The 19,087-nt window shown below is 63.8% G+C and overlaps 3 protein-coding genes across 3 annotated transcripts; all 3 read left to right on the top strand.

The window, feature by feature from the left end:
- The first annotated feature begins 1,568 nt into the window (after nt 1–1,568).
- SCRT2 (scratch family transcriptional repressor 2) lies at nt 1,569–6,891 on the top strand. The gene is made up of 2 exons (XM_071446714.1): nt 1,569–2,015; nt 4,156–6,891. The coding sequence occupies exons 1-2, from the start codon at nt 1,892–1,894 to the stop codon at nt 4,860–4,862; spliced, it is 831 nt and encodes a 276-aa protein (XP_071302815.1). The 5' UTR covers nt 1,569–1,891; the 3' UTR covers nt 4,863–6,891.
- Nucleotides 6,892–8,392: 1,501 nt separating this feature from the next.
- Nucleotides 8,393–10,057, top strand: SRXN1 (sulfiredoxin 1). Its single transcript, XM_071446716.1, has 2 exons — nt 8,393–8,908; nt 9,072–10,057. Exons 1-2 carry the CDS (start codon nt 8,408–8,410, stop codon nt 9,273–9,275), a joined length of 705 nt encoding a protein of 234 aa, XP_071302817.1. The 5' UTR covers nt 8,393–8,407; the 3' UTR covers nt 9,276–10,057.
- Nucleotides 10,058–12,496: 2,439 nt separating this feature from the next.
- Nucleotides 12,497–18,503, top strand: TCF15 (transcription factor 15). The gene is made up of 2 exons (XM_071446618.1): nt 12,497–16,256; nt 18,073–18,503. Exons 1-2 carry the CDS (start codon nt 15,780–15,782, stop codon nt 18,145–18,147), a joined length of 552 nt encoding a protein of 183 aa, XP_071302719.1. The 5' UTR covers nt 12,497–15,779; the 3' UTR covers nt 18,148–18,503.
- Nucleotides 18,504–19,087: the final 584 nt, after the last annotated feature.

Below are 19,087 nucleotides of genomic sequence, written 5' to 3'. Positions count from 1 at the left end.
GGGGATGCCGCAAGCAGCCCGGCAGGCGATGTCCCCTCGGGGCCGCAGCCCTGCGGGAGAGGTGACCTTGAACTTGGCAGAGCCCTGACGTCAGGGCAGCGCTGCAGGGACAGATGGGACTCGTGGTGCTGCCGGCAGTCCCTGGCCAAGGGCTGCGGGAGCAAGTGGAGAGACCCCAGCCCACATGGGGAGCAGCCCTGGGATCCTGTAGGATGTGGAGTGCTGTGGATATGGGATGCTGTGGGATGGGGGATGCTGTGAGCTATGGGATGCACTTAGCTGTGGAATGCTGTCAGATGCTGTAGGATACTGTGGGATATCAGATGCTGTGGGATGCTGTGGTCTGTGGGATGCTCTAGGATGTGGGCTGTGAGATGCCCTGGGCTATAGGATCCTGTGGGATGCTGTGGGATGCCCTGGGCTGTGGAGTACCACACAAAGCAGTGAGCAGGGGCACTGTGATGCAGACTCCAGATGTGGGTCTAGGCACAACAGAAGGAGCAGACATGGCTGTGAACAGGCTGGCCCATGGTGCTGCCCGTGGGGATGCTGCTTTTGATCCCCAGACCCAGTGCCACATCCCTGGCCAAAGGAGCTAGTGTGCCCAGGGCTGCCCGTGCCAGCCATGCCAGCGCTCTGCCTGGGGTGACAGCAGAGGGACCGTCCTTATTAAGTGCTGCAACACTCTGGGCATTGCACAAGGCTCAGGGAGAGCACAGCCAGCTGCCAGCCAGGTCCCCGTGTCACCCACTGGCCCTCAGATGGCACAAGTCCGGCCTTCAGATGGCACCACTGCAGGAGAGGCAGCCCCGGAGCAGCAGCTGCCTGCAGCGGAGCGCAGAGAGGAGGGGGAGTGCGAGTGGGGGCTCCAGTGAGACGAGGGGGGAGCAAGAGTGGGGGCTCTGGCCGGGAACAATGAACTGCCACGAGCCTGCTATTGTTGTGGCTCCGAAGGTCACGGTGCTTCCTGGGGACTGGGAGTGGGACAGGGACATGGGAAGGGGAGAGAAGGTGGGAAAAGAGGGATGGGAACAGCAAGCAGGGATGGGGACAAGAGAGAGGTGGGACAGAGATGGGACAGAGATGAGAGCAGGGAAGAGGGGAAAGGGTTGAGGACAGAGAAAAAGATACAGGGGAAGGAGAAGGGAAAGAGAAAGGGATCAGTGGAAAGGGTCTGTGGACAGAGATGAGAACAGGGAAGATGGATGGGAATGAGAACCGGGAACAGGGATAGGAACAGGGAGCAAGGACAAGGAAAGGAGAAAGGGACAAGAAGCAGGAACGGGAACAGGGATGGAGACAAGACAAGGGACAGGGGACAGCAATGGGGCAGGGGACAGGGATGGGGACAGGGATGGAGATGAGGACTCCCGCCCGGCAGACCCGTCCTTCCCTGGCCCCGGGGACTGGCGGCAGGGAGACAAAGGCGGTGGGAGGCAGAGGCATGTGCCCCCCCCCTCCCGTCTCCCCCCCCCCGTCCCCCTGTGTCCTCATTGTCCGTGGCCGGGGTGGGGGGAGGAACCAGGGGGAGGGACCAGGGACCCCACAGTGTCGTGATGCCCGGGGCACCCCGCGCTACCGGAGGCTCGGGGGGCTCTGGGGGGGCTCCGGGCGCGGCCGGGCGAAGCGGCCCCCTCCCCCCCACGACCGCCTGCCTTCCTCCTCCTCCTCCCCCTCTTCCCCACCTCCTTCTCTTCCTCCTCCTCCTCCTCCTCCTCCTCCTCCTCCTCGCCGCCCTGCCGCCTCCCCGCCCCTCGCACTCGCCTCCCCGCGCCTCTCCGTGCGCACCGCCGGGGCCGAGCGCCGGGGCCGGGGGGGCCGGGGCCGGTGCGGGGGCCGGGGCCGGTGGCGGTGCCGGTACCGGAGGTGTCCAGCGCTGCCCGGCCCCGCCATGCCCCGCTCCTTCCTGGTGAAGAAGCTGAAAGCGGAGGCGTTCCCGGCCGCCGGGGCCCCTGCGCCCCCCTACGCCCCCCTGGAGCCCCCCTACACGCTGCCCGGCCCCGCCGCCGGCGATGGTGAGTGCGGGGCCGGGGGTCCGGAGGGGCCCCCCCGCCTCTATTGTCTGTGCGCCCGGCGGGGCACCGGGAGGGAGACACGGGGGGACGCGGGGCAGGACGGGGAGGGGGTCCCCGCGTTGTGTCCCGCGGCGGGCGAGGGGTGCGGGGTGGGGTGTGTCATCCCTCGCTGTCGTCTTGTCCCCGGCTCCGGGCCACCGGCCGCTGCCGAAGTTGGTCCTTGGGGAAACATCCCCTGCGTGACAGCGTCAGCCCCGTGGGCAGCCCCGAGTGCCCCCCGCCCGTGGGACACCGAGGTGGGCTCCTTCCCACGGCAAGTTGGGGGGGTAAAGGAGCAACCGGTCTGCGGGGGCGGCGGGGGGCGGCGGGGGGCGGCAGCCTCGCCGTGCCGGAGGGTTTCATTGTTCGCAGCGGTGCCCCGAGCCCCCCTGGGAGCGCGGGGGGAGCCGGCGCCGTCCGGGGCACGGGGAGCGGGGGGGGAGACTAGGGGGTACCCCGGCAGCGGGAGAGATGCAAAAGGCTGGACTTGGGGTGCCCGTGGTCCTTGGAATCCCGTCCTCCTGCGGGGGAACACTGGGGTGGGCTCGGAGTTCCCCGGGCTTGGCACAGCTCCACAACGGGGCAGCCCAGGCACCTGCCCAGAAAGAGGGGCTGGCCGTGGGTCGGGGGCTCTGTTGCATAGGATGGGGAGTCCTGGCTGCTCGTGGGTTGGGAAACGGAGCAGGATGCGGGAATGGGCCTGATCCATGCACAAGCTAACATCGAGCTGCTGCGGTGCTTGTGCCCTCTTTTCTAGTGCCCCCCAGCCCTTGGTGGGCATTCCCTGCCAGCGACTGGGGTACGAAGCCTGTCTGGTCTGGGGGTCCTCTGCTCCCCCCTATCAAGCAGGAGCTGGTGGGGGAGGGATGTGCTGCAGCTGGGCAGAAGCTGCCGACGCTGCTCTCCTGGAAATAACCTTGCTGCATGCTCGGAGGCAGCGTGAGAAATTGCTGAGCAGAGCGCTTTCTGCACAGCCCGCGCTGTCAGCACGGCGCGGGGGACGGGGGGGCCCGGCTCTGCCCCTGCCCCACAGCCCCCTCCCCACAATAGACACCCCTGGCCACCACGGGACAAACGGCAGCACTTGCTTGCCAAGGCGTCCGTGGGTGCTGCCAGAGGCTGTGTGGATTTAGGGGATGCTCAGCTGCAGCTGTGGTGGGATGTCCCTGCTGCCCCACGGTGTACATGGGTCAGCCCAGCTGTGCACTGACCCCAGGCCCCCGATAGCCCCTCTGTCATTATCAGTGGGGATGAGGCCTCTGAAGCAGCTTGCAAGGACCAGTGTACACAAGGCAGGGGATTGCTGGGACCAGTTTGGGGGTCATGGGGTGCCAGTACATCCCCAGGATTGCTGGCCTCATGGGAAGAGGGCTGCACTGCTGCTCCTGCTGTGACCTTTGTGTGACAGCACAGAGGGACTGGGATGCCAACGCAGTGCCGGCTCTGACACAGGTTGGGAGACCCATATACAGAGCAAGTCATGAGCTGACTTGCACCAATGTCACATGTGTGTGACGCCAGTGGAGTGGTACCTGAGTCTGGCTCCACATCTGGCGGGCTGTGGGTTGCTCAATTTGGCAGGAGGCCAGGGACCCGGTGCTGCTGCCCTTCTGGTGCTGTCCCATCTCCAGGGAATAGGCCCTTTGGGGACAGCAGAGAGGTGGGGGTCTTTTCTAGCCCCTTTGCTGAGGAAGGGAAACCTGGAGCAGCCTCATCCCCCTCATCCCGGCTGCCCACAGAGCGTAGCTCATTACCGGCACGGCCCCGGTGAACAATGAGCTCCCGGCACCGACAGCTGTCTGGCAGCTAATAGCCCCTGGGGGCTGCGGGGCAGGCGCAGCTGGACGTTCCACAGCTCCATCCCCAGTTCCCATCTCAGGCAGCCCTGCGGGATGGGACCCGTCCTGCTGACAGATGCAGACAGGAGCCAGGGCAGGACAATGCAGCTCTGGTACTCAGTGGCTCAGCTGGGACAGGAGCTAATTTAAGGGTGACAACCCTGATTCTGCACCTTCTATGGGAAATTTTAGCTTGTGGCTTTTTCCTGTCCCTGGTGTGGCGGCTCTGGAGGGACAATGACCCCACTGTGTTGTCCCCACAGGGTACCTCCAGCACTGCCTGGCGCCAGCCGGCTATGACACTGACAAGAAGCAAGGCCTGCCACCACCGCCACCAGACCCGGCCTACGCACCCGGCCACGAGGAGTACAGCGATCCCGAGAGCCCCCAGTCCAGCTTTTCCGCCCGCTACTTCAACGGGGAGGCGGCAGTGACAGACAGCTATTCCATGGATGCCTTCTTCATCACGGACGGGCGCTCGCGCCGGCGCAGCGAGAGCCAGCGCCGTGGCAGCCACCGCCACTCCTGCCCCGAGTGCGGCAAGACCTACGCCACCTCCTCCAACCTGAGCCGGCACAAGCAGACCCACCGCAGCCTGGACAGCAAGATGGCGAGGAAATGCCCCACCTGCGGCAAGGCGTACGTCTCCATGCCCGCCCTGGCCATGCACGTCCTCACCCACAACCTCAAGCACAAGTGCGACGTGTGCGGCAAAGCCTTCAGCCGGCCCTGGCTGCTGCAGGGCCACATGCGCTCCCACACCGGGGAGAAGCCCTTCGGCTGCTCCCACTGCGGGAAAGCCTTCGCCGACCGCTCCAACCTGCGCGCCCACATGCAGACCCACTCCGCCTTCAAGCACTACAAGTGCAAGCAGTGCGAGAAGACCTTCGCCCTCAAGTCGTACCTCAACAAGCACTATGAGTCCGCTTGCTTCAAGGGCTCCGAACACAGCTGTGCAATAGGGAACTAGCCCCCCGAGCCCTGTGGCACATCCCCTTTCCCAACCCCATCCTTCTATCCAACCCCCATCCCCGTCCCCATCTCATCCCATGCCCATCCCTATTCCCCTATACATCCCATCCTGTCCCCATCCCCATCCCATCCTGGTCCCAGTCCCTGTGCCAGCACTCCACAGCTGCAGCCAGCTGGTTTGTTGCTGTGCTCAGACTGGAGGACACATCCCCACAGACTCACTCCCCATCTGCTCCCTGGGAAGGGGGTCCCCCCCACGGTGGGACCCAGCTCCTTTCCCCTGGGTCCCAGAGCCCCCCCGCAGCCAGGCAGGTCTCTCTGCGGGGGACTCACCTGGGGACCTCTTCCTGGCCCAGGAGAGACTTTCCTCCCCTAGCTTGTGACTTTCACCTCTATTTATTTAATTTATTACTATTATTTATTTAGAGCTGCTGCTTCTCTTCCCGGGGGACCCCGGGGGAGAAAAGACACTTTTCTGCTCCCCGCTAGGAGCAAACCCTCCCCTTGACCCTAATCTTGATGAGACCACGGGCTGGTGTTACTGCCAGCTTGGCAGGACTGATGGCCACTGAGGCTGACAGAGGGCAGGGCTGCCAGTCATCCTTGAAGCCTCGGGTCCCTGCAGCCCATCACACAGGGCACCCGGCTGCCCCTCTGCCCTGTGGCACAGCGTTCACCCTGGCACTGCAGATCCACACCCCTGGAGTCAGGGGAAGAGCCAAGGGAGGAGCCAGGGGCTTCCAGCAGAGATCCACAGGACACGACCTCCGTTGGCTCCCAGCTCCCAGCTTGGCCGGGCACAACTGGCCCCTGCCTCGGTGATGGGGAATAGCCCCCCCAGGCAGGTGCAGCTCCCCTCACCACACAAAGGGCTGGGCTGGCAGCTGGGCTGGAGACCCAGCCCTGGGGCAGGTAGTACCCAAACCCCCAACCACCCCCCCATGTATCCCCAGCCCCTTCTCCAGCCGGCTCCCGGCTCCCTCGCCATTGCCCCCCACCTGCACTCAGGAGGAGGGGGTCAGAGTAGCTGTAAAGTTTGGGTGAGTCTATTTAAATGTTCTTATTTATATTATTTATAACTTATGCTTTTCACTATTTATTTGTCAAGACTGGCCGGGCCATGCCAGCGCTGGCTCGCAGGAGGTGGCAGAGCTGCAGCAGAACTGCCGTGCCCAGGACACAGCCACGGTGACACAGACGGGGACAGGACCCCAGAGCGGACTGCGTGGCGGGCACGGAGGCAGGAGGGCACGAGCTGGCCCGGCAGCCCAGGCTGCATGTCCTGCAAGCCTCCCACAAAGGCAAAGCCCTTCTCTTTTGTCTTCCTTGCTTCCACGGGCTCCTGCTTTGCTCCGTGCCCCGCGCCAGCCCAGCGGGGACAAACCAGCCACTCTATGCAACCTCCCGGCGGAGCGCCCCCGCACCGGCCCCGGAGCAAGCTCCGCGCACGGCATTCCGGAGCGGGGCCCGACCCCACGCCTCCGCTTCCTACCTCGGGCCGCGAGTTGCCACAGCCCCATCACCCTGTGCCGGTCCCCAACACTTGGGGACTCAGCCCGGCGCCCCGCGGGGCCGCACTCGCGCACCCCCACACCGTCTTCCTGCGCCGTCTTCCTCTCTTGCACCGTCTTCCTCCCGCTGCCTCGGTGCCTGTGTTGGTCACGGGTTGAGTGGGGATGTCCCTGTCATGGTCCTCACTGCCATGGCACGGTGACCACACATCCGCACCCCACAGAGGGGATGAGCATCGCCCTGGCCACGCAGGCACCCCGCCGGGTTTTCCCCGCGATGCCGGCGCCGTTCCGCGGAGCACGGTGTCCTGAGGCCGGCAGGCTTGGAGCACTGCGCTGCTGCCCCTCTCTCCTGTAAATAGCAGATACTACAGCAATAATTTTCCGTGCATGATAGATTTTTTCTGCCAGGTTTTGTACTCGCCAGCCCCAGTATGACAAGTCTACTGAGATCCGGCCACCCGCAGTATTACTTGTAATGCAATTCAGGGATATAAAAGGGATTTCTGCCACTAACCATGTGTCTTGGGGGATTTGTGTCGGCGGTGGCGGGTGGTGGCAGGCGAGCCGCCACCCTGCCCATCCCACGGTGCCCTGTGCCCATGCCCACTCCTGGGCTGGAGCATCCTGGAGAGAACTGCCCCAAATGGAGGGGTGATGTCCTGGCAGCCCGCTGGGAGCGGGTGGCTGAGGCACCCTGGGCATTCCAGCCCCTCAGCCAGTGGGCAGCAGCCAGACAGCCCCTGCTGTGACAAGGAGGGGTTGCGGTGCCACCCTGCTGCTGAGAGCGCCGGGGGCAGCGAGCGCGGCTGGGCGCTGACCTGGAAGTAAATCCCGTGTGAAATCCCGGCAGCGGCGCAGAGCCCGGCGGGCAGCCCGGCAAGGGCGCCGGTAACGCTCACACACCCCGGGGCGCCGCTGCGCCGGGTGGGGAGGATTCTGTGAGCACATTTTATTTAAACTCACCGGTGACGACAACCCAATAGAGCCCCTGCTCCCAGGGGCAGACAGGCATTCCTGCTCCCCACCCCTCTCTCCTCATCCTTTCCCAGATGTGGGTGCCAATGGGGGAAGGCAAATTATTTTTAGCATCCAGCTTGTCAGCACAGACCTAGCTGAACCCTGGGCTCCCAGTGACATTAGTGCAATCCCTCACCCACAAAGTCATTACCAGATTCACCTTGCAAGAAACTAATTCCAGAGCCTCACAAAACCATCCCTGACCATCATCTGCATGCTTCCAAGTCAGCTCTGGGGCTGAGGACCCTCCATGACACCAGGGAGCCAGGGTGAGGGCACTGGGAGCAGCCATCCCCTGTCATCGTGTCCCTGCTGTGGATTCAGGGTGTCCTGGTTGAAGCAGCCAGAGGGGTGGGAGACCCTGTTCCTCCTGGGAGCCTCTCCCTGTTTGGAACATTGGTCTGCAGAAATGACCTAGAAAGACTCAGTGTGACCGTGTTCACAGGGGTCCAAGGAAGAGGGAAGAGACAAGGATCTGACTCCATGTTACAGAAGGCTTGATTTATTATTTTATGATAAATATTATATTAAAACTATACTAAAAGAATAGAAGAAAGGATTTCATCAGAAGGCAAGCTAAGAATAGAAAAGGAATGATAACAAAGGCTTGTGTCTCAGACAGAGAGTCCAAGCCAGCTGGACTGTGATTGGCCATTCATTAGAAACAACCACATGAGACCAATCACAGATCCACCTGTTGCATTCCACAGCAGCAGATAATCATTGTTTACATTTTGTTCCTGAGGCCTCTCAGCTTCTCAGGACGAAAAATTTTAAGGAAAGGATTTTTCAGAAAATATCATGGCTACAGACTCAGGGCTGAAGTTATTCGGTGCCTGCCCAGCTGTGGAGCATCCCAGCATCACCGGTCAGCTCTGCAGTTATTTCATGCCTCACCTTCCTTGCTGTGGACCCCATCGGTGTCAGCACAGCAGGGAGGGGGCTCTGGGTTGGGGACATGTTCCTGGTACAGCCAGGCAGGTGGGGTCATATCCCAACTCTCAGCTGCAGGATGATCCTCAGTGCCCCGGCCCGGCCAGGTGGGACCCGCAGGGGGCAGGACAGGGACCCCCAGCACACCTGGTGGGGCCTCAGCTGCCGCATGCCCATGGGTGTCCCAGGGGAAGGAGGAGCCGAGGTCAGCCCTGACCGCAGGCTCCCCGGAGCAGGCAGCGGCTCTGGCACCCGGCCCGGAAGTCTGTCCTGCCCCTTCACTGTGACTCTGCAAAACACCGGGGCGGAGGCCGTGACGATGACGATGGCCGGGCAAGGAGGAAGTAGAGGGGTACGGCTGGGCGCTGCACTGCTCGGGGCAGAGCGGAGGGCTCGGCTGAGCACGACGGAGGACGGCCGAGGCCGGCCAGCAGCCACAGCCATGGCAGAGGCCGAGGACAGGAGCATCCACACCCAGCACATCTCGGCCGTGCACAACGTGCCCATGCGGGTCCTCATCCGGCCCATCCCGTCAGAGCTGGAGCCGGGAAAGGTGCAGAGCCTGATGGAGACCCTGCAGGTGGGCACAGCCCCCGGGATGCAGAGGCAGCCCCTCCTGCACCCGTTCAGAGGGCACTGCTGGGGAAGCTGTCAGCACCCAAGCCCTGGCACAGTCGGGGGGTGTCAGGGCAGGATGGGAGTGCCGGGGTGTGTTGCTCTTGGGCGTCTCTTTCCCTTCCCAGGAGGATCCCGAGCGGGTGCCCCCCATCGACGTGCTCTGGATCAAAGGCAGTGAGGGCGGCGATTACTTCTACTCCTTCGGGGGCTGCCACCGCTATGCTGCCCACCAGGCACTCCGCCGGGAGACCATCCCCGCCAAGATCATCCCCTCCACCCTCAGCGACCTCCGTACCTACCTCGGCTCCTCCACGCCTCACCTGCGCTAGCCCAGCACCCCGAGGATGCCCAGCAGCCCCTTCTATCCCTGTTGGCTCCGACCCGTGAGTCCTTCATGAAGATGTGGTCGGCGTCCCCAGCCCTGGGGAGTCCCCATGGTTCCTCCAGCCGGGATGGGTCAGGGTCCCGCAGGCTCGGAGGGTCCCGGGGCCCGGCAGCCGGGATGGGTCAGGGTCCCCCAGGCTCGGAGGGTCCCGGGGCCCGGCAGCCGGGTCGGGCTCTCACCGGTACCGGGAGGCGCCCGGCGGGGCCGGCAGGTGGCGCTGTTGTGCCGCGCTGCGCAGCCCGGAGCGACCGCGCGGACCGGGACGAACCGGGACGGGATGAACCGGGACGGGACGAACTGGGACGGGGCGAACCGGGACGGGATGAACCGGTTGGGGTGGGATGAACGGGAGCATGGCGCTATCGGGAATAGCTGAACCATGATGGAACAGGCTAAACCGGGGCACAGCTCAACCGGGAATAGCTGAACCGGGATCGAATGGGTTTAACCGGGGCATGGCTCAAGCGGGAATGGCGGAACCGGAGCACACTGGAACTGGGACAAGTCACAGCTCATTCGGGGCACAGCTGAACCGGGAAGGGGTACAGGCGAACTGGGACACAACAGAATCAGGACATGGGAAGAGACCTGGCATGGCCAGTCCCCAGCCCTCCTCAGCGACTCTGGGCTCACCAGTGTCCCAGTCTCCATGGGGGACACCTCCAAAATCCTGTGGTGGGGACAGCCACTGCTGCACCTGGAATAAAGATGATCAAAATTTCTGCAGCTCCTTGGCGTGGTGCTAGAGGGTGCTGGGGTTGGGAGCAGGGATGCAGTGGTCCAACATAGCGCAGCATGGTGGCCTGGCCCCAGCAAGAGCAGTGGCTGTGGGCACACAGAACAAAGACAGAGGCTTTGCAAGGGGATGGATGTTCTGTGAGGGGATGGATGCTGTGACAGGACAATGTTCTGCCAGCCCACCCTGCCACGGAGCTGAATTCAGGGTCAGCTCTGGCCCAGCTGTGGGGACTCGTGGTCCTGCCATGCTGGGATGCTGTCATTTCTGCAAGCACCACGTCGTCACCCCACGTGCAGCCTGAAAAACTGCCTCGAGCATCCCCTGGGCATCCCAGCATCCCTCTTAAGTCGAGAGCCTCCATCCAGGGAGGGGAAAGGCCACTGACTCACTCACCATGCCATGAGTCAGCAGAAGGACTGGGAAACTGCGGCCGGACACTTCTGCCCCATCAGCCATGCTCCTTCCTGAGCGGATCCTGTTCCCCTAGGGCTGGGAGAGGAGGGCATGGCCGATTCCTCTGCATGGCAGGAGCTGGCAGTGCTGGCACGGGACAGGGCACAATTTCCCGCTGCCTCCACGTTTCTGCGGGATCCACTGGGGAGGAAGAGCAGGGTGGGCTGGGGGTGCTGGGCGAGGGGAAGGGACGGGAGGGAGACTCCAGAGCTGCATGTGCCGCATGAAAGCAGCTGTGTGCCGGGAGGAAGCCCTGCAAGCACTCACCGAGAGCAGCCCTGGCCCGCGGCTCCCTGATGGGCCATAAATTTCTCCTCAGAATTGTGGCGTGCTAAAAAGTTTCCTCTTGTTAGAGAGCGGGGGGTGGAGGCAGGAGGTAGCAGCTCCTGCGGCGGCTCCTGGGGCAATGTGGACATTTCCAGAGTGCCCCCAAATGGGTGTCCCACAGCAGAGACTGATGTCTGCCCGTATCCTGTGTGCCCCCACTGCTGGGCATCTCATATGAACGCTGTTTGCCCCACTCTCCCGGGCTTGTGCCCCTCATCCCTTGGATAAGAGGCAGCTCAGCAAAACTGGGAATTCCACAAAGTGGGAATGAACTGAGGCTGCCCAGATCCTGCAATTCGTTTTCCTGCAAGCCATGGAGGCTTCTTCCAGCTGGGCAGCCTGCTGCAGGATCTGCTTTTCCAGCTTGCCATCCCCTGCAAACAGTGCCAAAGGTCCGTGCCAGTCCCAGGGTGTCCTGACATCACTCCCAGGGCTCCCTGGCACTGGAGCTGTGTCCGAGGTGCTGTGTGAGCATCTCCAGGGCTGGCTGGTGCATCCATGGGGCTGGCGTGGTGTGGGCAGTGGGAGCTGGCTCCCAGCTGGGGATGCTGGTGCCACAAGCCCCTGGCTGGCACAGGAATGGGTCTCTGCATTGCCTCCATCTATCCGTGCTCCACCTGTCCCCCTTCCCTCTGCCTGACCCGCGGGGTCTCTGGTGTCGCCGGCTGACAGCCGATCCGGCTGCCTCCAATCCATTCGTTCCAGGGCAGGAACAAAGGAGCTTTGTGGGCTCCCCCAAGCCCGGGCCGGGTGGGGAGGGGTCCCAGCTCCGGAACTGGGACAGACTTCCCCGCGCGACAGGCGTGTAATGCCTTCCAGACCAGCAGCCCCAGCCCTCAGGTACAGCCCAGGGGCAGGGGGGGCTGGTGCTTCCCACACTGCCTGGGGACCCACCAGGTCACTCTGATACAGCCCTGATCCAGGAAAATGGGGAAACTCCCCTGTTCCCCAAATGTTTCACAATGCCCAGTCCCCATGGCACTCACTGCTCCTCTCCACCCAGGGGGCTCCAGGGGCTCCCAGATTTGCCATCTCTGGTCTCTCAGTGTTGGGGAGCAGGGATAGACTCCCCTGGGATGAGACCCCTGCCTCACGGGGCTCAGCTGGACAGGACTGTGTATTTGGGATGGGGCAGCTCCCAGGTCTGTGGCTTCACTGGCGTGAGCACCCTGAAACTGGGCAGCCACAGGCAGAGGGGCCAGTCCTGGACATCCCCCAGAGCCAAGGTCTGCTCAGGGGCTGTGGACTTGGGGCACTGAGTAGGATGGGATGGGGCAGGATGGCGTGGATGGGTTGTGATGGGATAGGATGGGACATGATAGGACAGGGTGGGATGGAATGGGATGGGGTGGGGTGGAGTTGAATGGATCAGTCCAGCACTGCTTCACCAGGGCTCAGCAGGGTCAGGCCCAGTGTCCTGGTGGCCACATGTTCCAGCACTGCCCTGGGTCTGGAATCCATTTGCCTCGCTGGCTGTGGTGTTTTCCCAGCAGGGCTGGAGCGTTCCCGTGGGGCTGGGGGCAGCCCTGGCCCCTGCCCCATCTGCTCCCTGTTTATTTTCTTACACTTAAGTATCACCTCGAAGATAAACACTCCCTGGTGTGGGGGGCAGGGGGCATTTCCCTGGCAGCAGAGACAGGACCCAGCCCTCAGGGTGCCCAGCACCCTGACCCCACGATGCCCAGCAAGCAGGAGATGCCTGGCTGGGCTGGAGTCAGGGCTGCAACCCCATGCTCAGGCCTTGTCCCCTCCATGCTCTGTGTCCCATGCAGGGTCCCGTGAATGCCTGAGCCACTGCCTGGTGCTGCCCTCTGCCCAGAGGTCAGTTAGTTGGCTGGATCAGCTGTGGTGCCAAACCACACCATGTCCTGGCACCCTCTCAAGCTGGCAGAAGGTTTGTGATGCCTCAGCTGCACCTGCCCAGCTGAGTCAGAGCCCAGGCCACAGTGCTGGGGGAGCTGGGGGGGGGCCAGGCACAGGGGCTCATGTCCTGTACCAGATGCCTACTGAGCAGCACAGGAAAACCTGGCTGCTGCCACACGTCCTCCTGCCCCACAGCCACAGCCTGCACAGGCAGCTGGACAGGCAGGGAGCCGGCAGCATTCCCTGCTTCCCGTGGCTCCTGCTGCTCTACCAGCCAGGGATGACAGCTCCTGTCCATCCATCCTTCTGTCTGCAGCATCTGGCGAGGCAGTGGTCACACATGCACACGTCTGTGCCAACACAGAGGTGTCACTGCAGCAGGAGGTGGTGGCATTTGGGGTTTACATGGCACCCACAGGCACACAGCCATGTGCCACTGCACAAACACGTGCACACAGCCCCATACACACACACACACATCCCTGTGCACACCCTGTGCACACATCCATGCATGCTGGGATGTACAGATGTGTGCAGCTGCACACCCCCACACACACTCGTGGGCACCCACGTGTACTGTCCCCACCCCACACTGAGCCATCTCCTGTCTGCTGCTCCTTCCCTGCCATGTTCCAGACCCCACAGGCCACCAGCACCCCACACATGGCCATGCCCCCCAGAAAAGCCCTGGGGCAGTTTGGCTGGGTGTGGGGACTGGGTGACCCCCCCCCCCCCCAGCCTGTCCCTGCCAGCTGGTGGCCATGTGTGGGACGTGCAGCTGAGTACACAGCCCCTGCCATCCGTCTTACCACCTGTCAGGGCCAGGGGCTGCTGTGGACCCCCAGCCATGGCTCAGCAAGACTCTGGGGTGAGAGGAGGGCAGAGTGGGGGTTCCCCTCTCTGTACAGGCACCTGCCTGTTCCCTGCCTGTTCCTGCCTGTTCCTGCCTGTTCCCTGCCTGCTCCCTGCCTGTCATGCCAAGGGCCTGCCCATCCCCAGCTTTGCCCCTGGCACTGCTGCACGTACCCTTTTGTGGGGGTCTGCACTTGGGCAAATGCTACAGGAGAAGGTTGGGGTCCCTCATGGGGACTGATGCATGGTGAGAGCTGCCAGTGCAGACACAGTGCAGACCCCTGCCCATCCTCATCCCCAGGAGGATCCCTGTCCCCTTGCTCAGCCCTGCATGTCCCCAGCCCCTGGTGTGGCCCTGCATGTCCCCAGCCCCTGGTGTGGCCCCGCATGTCCCCTGCTCCAGTGGGACCCCTGGCCCTTGGTGTAGCCCTACACGTCCCCAGCCCCAGCAAGGCCACCAGCCCCCAGCCCATCTCTCTGCCCCCCACTGCGTGATTTACAGGCTCTGCACAGGCAGACAAATGGTGAAGGAAAACAGGGCAGGGGGTCCCGCCAGCCGGGGGCTGCCTGTGCCCTGCGGGGGGCAGAGGGGCCGTTTGCTCACAGCCAGCAGGACGGGAGGCAGTGAAGTGGTGCCTATGCCAGGCAGCACAGCTGCCCCTGTCATGGTCCAGCAGCCACAAACCCTGGAAGCAGTAGGAGAGCCCATGGAGGGACCCAGACCCCAGGAGCCATACCACCAGCTGCAGTCCTGCAATCTGCTTTTGCCCATGGGGCACTGAGGAACATGATGCCAGCCCATCCCATGGCCCCCAGGGCACCCCACTGGGGTGTTTGTGATATCCCACGGCCACTGTCTCAGCCCTGGCAAGCCTCCAAGATTTCCCCCAGCATCCCTCTCTGGCTGTGGAGCTGCTGGACAGTGGGGACTGCAGCTGGCACTGCCAAGTCTCCCAGCCACATCCCCAGCAGCCCTGGGGCCATCTGCCAGGAGCCAGGTCCTGCCCTCCACGTTTTTGCCGCTTGACCTTCATCATGCCTGGAGTATCGTGGAGGAGGAGGAGGAAGGGGAGGAAGGCAGGCAGGAAGCCTCCTGCCTGCTTGGTTCAGCTGGCTACCCCTCTGCCTGCTGCTGGGAGGGTTGGGCTCAGGGCTGGGGGGTTGAAGGCAGAGTGGGACCCACAGAGACCCCTCTGGTGAGGAGGAGGAGCAGGGCCATAGTCTGTGGTATTGAGTGCCACGGAATGACAAGGAGCAATGGTCAGGCTGGGGGGCACCCCCAGCCCTTCCCAGGACACCGGTGATTCCCGCTGCTGCCAGCTCATCGCTCCCCTCTCAGGAAAAGACTCTGTGTTTCCACTGCCGGCACACACCTTCCTCCTGGGCGGGAGGAAATGCTCCTGGCAGCGCTGCCGGCAGTGCTGCCCCTGCCTCTCCATGTGTCCCTGTCACCTCCCAGGGTGAGGCATTGGGAACAGAGGAGCAAGGAGTGCATCCCTGCGAGGCTGCCTGCCCTGGCTGCTCCCTGACTGCTCCTCCTGGGCACAGACCCTGTCCCAGGGGGGCATGGCAGGGTGTGGGCAGCAGCATGTCCCCCGCTGGCATTCCTCTGATAAACACCCCGGGCACTGCACCACTGCCACCCGCTCCTGGTTGCCTTCCCCATCCCAGCTCCTGTGCCCCGGGTTCATCTCATGCCACCCTGTGTGGGACCCAGGGCTGGCAAGGGACAGCCAGGCAGGGGCTGGGGACGCGCTGCCTGTGCGCTGACTGTGTGTGACATTGCTCTGCAGGTGCCAGAGGCCACGGCACAGGGAGCACTTGTCAGACAGTGCCCCGGGCACTGCCACGGCTCAATTACCACCGCGGGCATGACCCGGGGTCAAGGTGCCCGTAGCCTGGCCAGCGTGCCGCAGTGGGGCCAGGCCAGCGGCCAGAGCCAGGGCTGGGGTGAGGACGCTGGCCGCTGGCCGCTGGCCGCTGGCCGGAGCTCGGGGGGCCGGCTGGGGGTGGGCTCCGGAGCCAGCCCCTCCCCGGCCGTATAAATCCCGATTCCCCCTGCAGACAGCCGTCCCAGCCCTGCTCAGCTGCCGCGGCGGAGCAGCAGCGGGAAGGCGCCCGGAGCCGCCGTCGCAGCTGTGCCGGCGGGGGAAGGCTCCCCGCAGCCCGGGGGGTGCCCCCAGCGGGGCCGGGGGTGCGGGCGGGCGCCCCGCCATGGCCTTCACCATGCTGCGCCCCGTGGCCGCCCGCGTGCTCTACCCCGACCTCAGCATGCTCTCGGAGGACGAGGAGAACCGCAGCGAGAGCGACACGTCGGACCAGTCGTTCGGCTGCTGCGAGGGCGCCGAGGCTCGCCGCAAGCTGCCGCGGAAGCCGGGCCCGATGGTGATGGTGAAGCAGAGGCAGGCGGCGAACGCGCGGGAGCGGGACCGGACCCAGAGCGTCAACACGGCCTTCACCGCCCTGCGGACCCTCATCCCCACCGAGCCGGTGGATCGGAAGCTGTCCAAGATCGAGACGCTCCGCCTGGCCTCCAGCTACATCTCCCACCTGGCCAACGTGCTGCTGCTGGGCGAGGGCTGCGAGGACGGGCAGCCCTGTTTCAGTGCCATCTATGGCGCCAAGGGCGACCTGGACAGCAAACAGCCCCGCAGCATCTGCACCTTCTGCCTCAGCAACCAGCGGAAAGGGGTGAGCGGGGCTCTGGGATGGGTTAGGGTTCTTCCTCCCCTTGCTGGCCTGAGCGAGGCAGGAGGCTCAGCATGTGCCCAAGGGATGGGGGGCAGCAGATCCTGCCTGGGCTGAGCAGGCAGGAGACTTGGCATGGCTCAGTGAGAACCACAGCTTCTGGCTCCAGCTCCCACTGGAGGTTTTGGCTGCTCCTGGCCAAATCCTGCTTGTAGCCACACGCCTACAGCTCCTGCTCACGTCAGAGGGCTGGGCTGCTCCCCCACGTCCATCTGGGCTGGGAGGTCTCAGGGGTTAAACAGTCACCCCGGAGCTGGCGGCGCTGGTTGTCCCAGGGGGGCTTAGAGTCCTCTGGCTGACCTCTTCTCCATCCCCATCCCTGTCCCCATCTCCATACCCAGCCCTGCCAGGCCACCAGCACTGCAGCAGGGCTACTCCAGCAGCTCCCTGATGTGATGAGGACAGGAGGAGCCCAGCAGACACCCCCCGAGGGGGCCCAGACAGTTCCCCATCCAGTGTTCGCATGCAGGGTCTGCTGGCAGCACTGGCACAGCTCCCACACGGCTGAGCTGGGCCATGGCAGAGCACCCCTGTCCTGCCCACCCAGCTGATTCCCCCCAGCACCCTGTGGCTCAAGGGACACCTTTCCTGTGGTGAGCCCACCCTGCTGCTCATGCCAGGGTGTGCTTGACCCAGGAATAGCTGTGCAGGATATGGGGTGCAGGATGAGGGGCTGGAAGCTGCCCAACCTCTTGGACATCCCTTGGCAGGGCTGTGAGCAGGGGCTGTTGTATTTGCTACTGTCCCCACAGACCCTCAAGATGTCCCATGTGTGACCCCAAGCAGTACAGCCATGGGTCACAGTCCAGCCCTCAGAGCTTTTTCACATTTTGCTGGTCCATTTTTAATTGCTCCCCTGCTCCTGCTGCCCCCCTCAGCAGCCTCTCCAGCCCTCCTGGGGTCCTCCAGCCCTGGTCCCTGGCAGAGCTGAGATCCTCTGAGCTGCTTCCTGGGGCTGGAGCCAGGGGTCTGGCACAGTGCTGGATCCCCAGGGGACCCTGTGGAGGCACTGGGGCTGGGGAGCTCCTGCTGGAGGGCAGTGGGGGGAGCTGGCTTGGGATCTGACTCTGCATCCCAGCCCTGAAGCTGGAAAGGGGCTGTACAGGGCTGGAAATGGGCAGGGCTGGAAATGGGTTGTGCTGTGCTGGAAATGGTCTGGAAATGGGCTGTACTGGACCATGCTTGGCTGTGCAAGGCTGGAAATAGGCTGGGTTGGGACTGGGCTCTGTTGGGCTCTGCTGATTTGCACTGTTATACCAGAATGTTCTGGGCTAAATCTGGACCGTGCTGGTCTGTGCTGGGTTATACTGGGCAGTACTGGGCTGATGATGCTCTCATAAACTGTGAGGCAGAGCTGAGTCTCCCCATCCCAGTTTGGACTCTGTCTGTCAGGGCTGTGGATCCATCTAGGGCTGTGTGTCTGTCCTGAGGTGCTACTGGCCCTTGCCACAGGTCTGAGCCCTGCGGTGCTGAGCAGCCATGGGGGCTGTGTCCTGCAGGGTGACAAGGCCGAGGGGGACCCACCTTGGAGGGCTCCACCACAGCACCCACCTCAGCCACACAATCCACCACTTGTCAGGCATGGCCCCATCTGTCTGTCTGTCCACTCGAGGCAGCACAGAGCCACCCCAGGACTGAGCCACTGTCCATCTCACAGTGGGTCCCAAGGAGGAGTCAGTGCGGTGGGCAGCAGGCAGGAGCGGGGTGCCCCCCCCCAGACACCCCATGGTACCTGCAGCTCTCCCTCCTCTCTCTGCAGGGCAGTCGGAGGGACCTCGGGGGCAACTGCCTGAAGGTGCGAGGGGTGACGCCCCTGCGAGTGTCGCGGAGATGAGCCGGGCTCCGGCAGCGCCCACCTGACACAGCGGCGGAGGCAGACGGAGTCCGCACACGCCAGCCCAGAGACCGCAGCGGGGAGGGAGGGAGCTGCTCACCTGAGATGGCAGCGGCCGAGCCCAGGCTGGCAGCACACCGACACTGGCCCTGGAGCCGGCAGGGGGGCGGGAGGACGCTCCCGTGGCCGAGGCTGCCCACGCGGGGCAGGGCCGGGGAGGGGGTCCCCGCGCCCCGGGGCTGGACTGGAAGGGGCCTGTGTGCGGCCAGCGTCGAGGCGCTCCGGGGGGACAGTGGCCCTGGGGATGCTGGTTGTGCATGTGCAGCCGCTTGGAAAATAAAGCCTTATTTTTCTGATGGGCCAGTGCCTGCCTGTCACCCCCATGTGGGGTGAGGTGGGGATCCCCAAGACGGCTGTGGACCTCCAGCTCTGCACTGCTGCTCTGTGCTGCTGGAACCAGTGTGACCATCCCAGCTCTACCCACAGTGGAACCATCCCACCCTGTGCCACAGTGGGATTAGCATGGGTAAGACCCCTGGGTGAGCTGTCCCTGTGTCCCCAGGCCCAGATGACAGCTTTAGCCCCACAAAGGCTGCAGAAGTCCCAAGGGGGTCAGTGCCATGCCATGGGATGGGATGGCAGTGCCAGCCCTGTGCTGCAGCCATGAGTGCCCAAGTGGTGGGTCAGGGTTGGTGTAATTGCTTTTGTGCCTTGCCTTTCACCTTGTACATCATGACTGGCACGATGTCACTTGCACCATCACCACTGCTGCCACCAGCACAAGGACTGTCCCCACTGTGACCGCCACTGCCACCACAATGACCATGCAGAGCCTTGTACAGTGAGGCTGCAGGCAGCAGCACCTGCATGGGGTCAGGTGGGGACATGGGGGGTTCCCAGGCCAGATCCCCACATGGGATTCTGCTTGAGGGGGCTGGAC

This window comes from Agelaius tricolor, unplaced genomic scaffold (assembly GCF_023055355.1).
Source record: "Agelaius tricolor isolate 1412-34295 unplaced genomic scaffold, bAgeTri1.0.p SCAF_23, whole genome shotgun sequence".
Classification (NCBI taxonomy): domain Eukaryota; kingdom Metazoa; phylum Chordata; class Aves; order Passeriformes; family Icteridae; genus Agelaius; species Agelaius tricolor.
This window is presented reverse-complemented; position numbering and strand designations above follow the sequence as displayed.

What these genes read in the sequence shown, in the direction of transcription:
- SCRT2 (XM_071446714.1), top strand. Translation starts at nt 1,892, where the DNA reads ATGCCCCGCTCCTTCCTGGTGAAGAAGCTGAAAGCGGAGGCGTTCCCG. An exon ending in CGGCCCCGCCGCCGGCGATG is followed by an intron (nt 2,016 to 4,155) that starts GTGAGTGCGGGG and finishes TTGTCCCCACAG; the next exon opens with GGTACCTCCAGCACTGCCTG.
- TCF15 (XM_071446618.1), top strand. Translation starts at nt 15,780, where the DNA reads ATGGCCTTCACCATGCTGCGCCCCGTGGCCGCCCGCGTGCTCTACCCC. An exon ending in TCAGCAACCAGCGGAAAGGG is followed by an intron (nt 16,257 to 18,072) that starts GTGAGCGGGGCT and finishes CTCTCTCTGCAG; the next exon opens with GGCAGTCGGAGGGACCTCGG.
- SRXN1 (XM_071446716.1), top strand. Translation starts at nt 8,408, where the DNA reads ATGATCCTCAGTGCCCCGGCCCGGCCAGGTGGGACCCGCAGGGGGCAG. An exon ending in GCCTGATGGAGACCCTGCAG is followed by an intron (nt 8,909 to 9,071) that starts GTGGGCACAGCC and finishes TTCCCTTCCCAG; the next exon opens with GAGGATCCCGAGCGGGTGCC.